General features: G+C 34.8%; 1 protein-coding gene across 1 annotated transcript in view; it reads left to right on the top strand.

Annotated features, from left to right (window-relative positions):
* LOC137623492 (uncharacterized) overlaps positions 1 to 3343 on the top strand; it is an 11487-nt gene extending 8144 nt beyond the window's left edge. The window contains exon 2 of the mRNA XM_068354323.1: positions 146 to 3343. Coding sequence (XP_068210424.1) covers positions 146 to 1430 — 1285 coding nt within the window. The 3' untranslated portion in view covers positions 1431 to 3343. The remainder of the gene's footprint in view (positions 1 to 145) is intronic.
* The last annotated feature ends 2941 nt before the right edge of the window (positions 3344 to 6284 follow it).

Consider the following 6284-nt stretch of genomic DNA (forward strand, 5'->3'; position numbering starts at 1 on the left):
TTGTCACTTATGATTTTTTCTACCGTTGCTTCATTATTTCAGTCCCTTGCAACAATTTCAGTGATCCTTACCTTGCATTGTTTCATCATGAATGATATAAGACTAATGATGTTAAAGAAAGCTAACCTCTTTTTTCATATTTCAGCTGGGTGGACAACCGGGGACAGCAGCATCACGTGTGGTACGTGGCAGACACTGGAGGATTCAGAGCTTATGGGGACCTCGTACCTTTAGACAGTCAGCAGCCATCTTTCCTTAAAATCGGAACTCCTGTGATAAGTGGGCGTGCTGATGGTGCCTCATCAGTTGCAGATCCATTGGCAAAGAGTCTCCCAACTGTCTTACCTGAGAAGGACCCAATCTCCATTGGGACTCCCGTTTTAGGAGGCCCTCGCAGAACTTCAGACACTCACACTGGCAACCATTTCTCGGTTCTTGGTTTTCCTAACTTCCCTGAAATATCCCAGGTTGAAGCTGCTCTGAAGGCTGACATCAAACCTACTACTAGTAGTCCAATAACATCAGATGGTACTGCGAGGGATTCTACGCCTCTGATATCTGCACTGGTACCAGGGGAAATTTTCCCCTCAAGAGCACAAGGTTCTCAAGCATTTGTACATAATCTCCATGTCCTAAGGAATGGTGCTTTTGCTCACAGCAAAGGAAGTGAAGAGGATAGCTCTGATACCAAAGGTTTGTCAAAGTCCATGTCCAGCACAGGAGGAGAAAATGTGCTCGGCCAGAGGATGCTAGAAAAAGTTATGCAGATGTTTTCAAGATCAAATGTAGATAACAAAAATATACTAGCACCTGTTGACATACAGAAGGAAATTCAACGCATGGAATTACCCCTGGAAGCTCGCCTACCCGCTCCGGCAGAAGGCTCAGACTTTGTCTTAATCGACCGCCTGAGAATCCCAACCGAACCTAAGCCAAGGGTAGGACCGCCGCAGATCGTACCTCAACCAGTCAATGTTCAGAATCCATCAACACGGGTCATCATGGGTCTTCACACCTCAGGCAGACCTCCTACTGCAGATCGTCTAACTCAGCCCTCCCGAAACCTCGCCCCACTTGGGATTCATCTGCTTAACTTGGTGCCTTTCAGATCTAACAGCAAGAGTCTGAATTCCAACGGGCCAGTACCGAAGCCTATTCGTGTGGTTGGGGCGCCGAATCTGGAGAACTTCTACAGACCAGCTACTCTGGCCCGGACTACACCTTCGCCTTTCAGGCTGCCAAATCCAATCCGCGATTACGATTACTATAACGATTACGATTACTACGATTACGGTAATTACGATACTGGTTCTCCTGCTGGTGGACCGCAAAATGCCGAAAAAACTAGCCACTCGGCTAGAGACGATAGTGATGAGAGTGATAATTCTGGTGAACCGGACAGTCTGGACAGCGATGAGGTGGATGAGTGAGGCAATTTTAGTGGGTTTCTTAAGAGGCTGAATAACTTCCCAAGGGCACTAAGGCTCTATGAGCTTAAGTTATTGAAGTGCCTAAACGACTTTGAAAAGTGGAGGTGGAGTATTTTAGTGTGTAAAGGAAAACTCGGGTCATTCGTCGTAAAATTAAGAAGATTAACAGAAAAGCAAAGAGGCAACGATTGTCAAAATGCAGTTCTACGATTCCTGCTGAGCTTGATTTTTTTTTCTTATTCTGATGCAATTAGAAAAGTAGGCCTATATGATTTTTTTACGTGTAACAATGATGTAGATATTTTGATTAAAGTTCCAAATCCTTTATGTTAAGAAATGCAATATGAAGAGTAAAAAATAAGGCATAATTAATTAGTATAATAGGCTCTGGTGTAAATAATAAAAAAAGTGTTAAAAATACAGGCCAGCAGACCACGAGACTGTTTTCGCAAATATCTGTTGCCTATTTTTGTATGGCAAGGACTATCTCTAGCGGAACAAAATTCATTTACTCCCCTATAGGAGAGTGCTATTCGTAGCCTGAGTTTAACCTTACGAGAAGCATACTATTACGAATCACTATTCCATATCACGATAGAACGAACTCTAGAATAACTGTGATTGCTTTATACGTATATATCAAAGAGTACTGTGATGTGTGAAAATTTGTTACATCGGTAAGACATAAAAATGTTTAGGATCTATTGCGCATTGCGTTGTATCAGAGATTTTTTTTATTGGTGGCTGTAGCTTTCTACTCTAAACTGTATGAAACAGAAAGAGAATCTTTTATATTTTCAAATTAAATTTTGAACAGTTTTAAATCAAGTTTTGAACAGTTTTAGGGACTCATTTTTCCGTACATAAACTTGATGGAAAGTGTTAACTATATTTCAAGCAAACGTGTGTAAAATTCCATGAAATGATATTGGGAAGTATTTTTTTTTTCTTGTTTTATAAATAGCGATCCAATATAGCTTTTGTAGCAAGATCTCATAAAGTGTCAGTTTCTCTTATATTTTGCCATTTTAAGTTAAATGTTATCATGTTTATATATTTTTCAAAATACCGTCTTTACTCTGATTTTTCAAGACCAATTTCTCTCATTCTGAGGCACAGAAAAAAATAAAATTTCAGTTCAAGATTTTCATTTAAAAATTATATCGTGAAGTAGTAAGAAAAAAAAATAATATGGATTTCTTCAGAATTATCTGCAGCACTTTGGGCAGTCACGTCTTGTCTTAACGTAGTTTTTAATGTAAAAATTTCTTTCTTTTATTGAAACTAGTTTTCCCAGTTCCTCAGCAAATCAGAGAAAACGGTTGTTTTATAGTTTCCTTTTTGTGTGAGTGTAGAATGTTGTAATACACTCATATACCTATTAATTTGTAAACAAAAAATTTATTAAATGTCTTATTAGCATTTTAGAAGGTCAACTAGAAGTCCTGCAATTGCAGAGACTAAAGACGGGAACACAATTGACTAAACAAAAAGAAAGTTCATTTAATCAAAGTACCTTATCGGCCTAAGGGCCGAAGCTCTGGTAAAAGTTGACACAAGTGTTACTTAAGTGCAACATTGGGTTCAGACCACTTAGTTAAAAAATTATATACAGTTTGTCTTAACGATGTAATGATTTTTGGGGCTCATGTCGAAATAGTTACTAGGACTATTGCCCATTTGCCATTTTGGCTGCCACCGTAGCATCATCCCAGCCAATGTGGGACGTATGGAAACGCACAGCCAAGCCGATACAGCAATAGTGCAGGCGACACCAGAATCCATTCCAGTTAGTATCAAACACAAGCAGCCATAACCGTAATTTACTGCATTTTCACGTCCTGTTTCAATCAGTAGAAGTGATTGATATATTTTATAGCAAGGAGGCCAAAAAATTTGTAATTTAGTTTTAACAACCGATTTTCCTTTATGTGTTAGTGAAGTGAGTCATATCTTTCTTAAACTCTGTAAATTATATTAAATTCCCTTTCATTATATATATATATATATATATATATATATATATATATATATATATATACACACACACACACACACACATATATATATATATATATATATATATATATATATATATATATATATATATATATATATATATATATATGCGTGTTTGTATTTCTGTAGCCTACCTTTTAAAGAATATTCGCGAATTATTTTAGAATGGCGAAAACAAACTAAACAGAATATATAAACAAAGAAGAAACTCCCACAACAACAGAGCCATCTATCAGTGGCAGAACTAACTAAGTCTTATAAGTCGATCCTGGAATTCTGAATTTTTTTTTTTTTTTTTTTTTGTCTGGTTGCGGACGATGTGGACAAGGTAGGTCAATAACCCCTAAGATAACATGTTTTGCAGGTTTTTTCCGTCCTTTTACCAATTCGTAAACACACTCCGGGCAAGAATACCTTCTGTATTCGTTGAATTTTAGATTGAGATTCGCATCAGTAGGCATCTAAGTTGTTTTGCCCCATTGTTAAAAATAACGTGAGGTTTCAGAAGCATCCATCTTGTTTTTGCATGGCAATGAAGGTAGACCTACTTGTTGATTCCCTTCACTTTTGGTTTTCATTAACTAAATAACCAACGGCGATTGATCATCGTCTGTAGCTACATACGCGTTGTCTTTAACATCAAATGACGGATGCATAACTGGTATTTTGTTTAGAGATAATTTCGATCACCTAAAATATGTTATCTGCTCACGCAACGGGAGATAATTATGGCTTGGTTCATATTTAACGATAACCAATTATCTGTAGATTATAAATAACGACTACGCAAAACTCATAAAATAATAATAACGACTAAATGGTGGGTCTCGTATGCCATGCTGTATTATTGATTACGAAATATTTTGAAATACGTTGATACCATTGACTGACCGAAACGATAATATTCTCAACCATTGGCAATGTCGATGTTTGCAACAGCTTCATGTCGTTGCCGAATAAATTAAATTATTTTTTTTTTATCCTTTGAAAAACGAGAAAAAAAACTTGATTCATACTCTTTTTTTAGGTGTGAACTCAAAGTTTCGATCCAAGGTTAGAAGCATAGTCTAGATACAACTTTTGAGTTAGCCTTAAAGTGTCAGGGTTCGTCATTTAAGTGGTTTTTGGGGGCTGGAAGGATACAATCAGGTGGTCTTAAATTAGGATAAAATATCTTAAATAATTTACGTATTGATATAAAAACAAGATCCTATAAACAAACTTTAAAATTACGCTGGAATTACCCTTTTATTAGACGTTCTTATCTGAAAAAGAGGTGTGTAATTATTAGCAAAATCTTCATTGATTATTGTTGGAAGATTTTTAAAGGTACCATTTTTTAAAAGAAAGTGAGACTTGCTCACTTACACATTCAGAAAAGATAATGCTTTTCAGCATAACGAAATTTTGCTTTTAATCTGTACATTTCTACTAGGGAAACCTATTATAAAATTAATCATTTCAAGAATAATACTTATGTGATTGCCGTACGCCGTCGGTGTATATAAAGTAGTTATAAATGTATAGGACTAAGTTTCGTATTTAAAAATAGGAACGAAACCGTTAAGTTGCATAGAGCCAGTGGGAAATAGGTCAATGTACTTGCCGTTAATATTAAGTAAAGGAAATACAGTGAAGACACTGTGAACATAATTTTAAATCAGAAATGGATATCAAAAAGTTTTATGTTGAAGAAAACGTCAAAGAATAAAGAAAAATCAATACTTTCTTTAAATCGGTTGTTGAAAACAGAATGTATGCAGTAAAAGTTATGGTTGTTACGTGTGGAATAATTTCTATATCGGTTTAACTAAATCTAAGGAAATTTTGTAAATACTTTTATTTCATGGATTTGATGTCTTGCCTTCCATTGTGTATATAAAAGAATATTAGATTTTGTTTTGTTTCCTTTTATATTTTAACTCCCTACCAAATAGGCGTGTACTATTTGAACTTGAGGTAGGTGTCACAGGTTTGAATTAGACTCATATGATTATGATTTTTTCTGCTTGTGATGCTTTTGTAATAATCATGAGCATCAATATATATATATATATATATATATATATATATATATATATATATAGATAGATAGATAGATATATATATATATATATATATATATATATATATATATATATATATATATATATATATATATATAGATATATATATATATATATATATATATATATATATATATATATATATATATATATATATATATATATATATATTCTGTTATTGCCAAAACCTATTGATGCAAATGCAAAGATTTTCCGAAATATACAGATTTAAGTACTTTATCAGCACGAAAAAAAAATAGGGGATTGTGAATTATACATTTGCACATATTCACCTTTATTTCTTTTTTAAATTATTACTACAGTAGTTTTAGTATTAATGTTAATCCACAACTTTCCGTTAGTTCAACATCTATAGCTTTCCAATAAAGAGAGAAACTATTTGGAAAGGAACGAAAAACAATAACAACTGGCAAACTACTGAGGTAAACAATAATGATCTTAGGCGGTCGTACAACAGTTGAAACATTGGCCCGGCCAGTCAACGTTATTGTCTAGTCCTTCCTTACTCAGTCTTTAGTTCAGACACAGAGACATAATATTTAAGTGTGCGCTTTCCAGTTAGAAGCGAGGAAAATACTTTTAATACTTGCATTGTTTAATTATTCACGAATCCACGTACGTCAATACTGCAGGAGTGACCTGAGACCCTGGATGGACTGTTGGGAACGATGCTCTCCAAACATCGAGAGGTACAGTATAAATTATAAAGTACAGATGGTTGTTGTAGGGAAGCATTCTTTCATTTCGA

Source organism: Palaemon carinicauda, chromosome 30, assembly GCF_036898095.1.
Source record: "Palaemon carinicauda isolate YSFRI2023 chromosome 30, ASM3689809v2, whole genome shotgun sequence".
NCBI classification, from domain to species: Eukaryota; Metazoa; Arthropoda; class Malacostraca; order Decapoda; family Palaemonidae; genus Palaemon; species Palaemon carinicauda.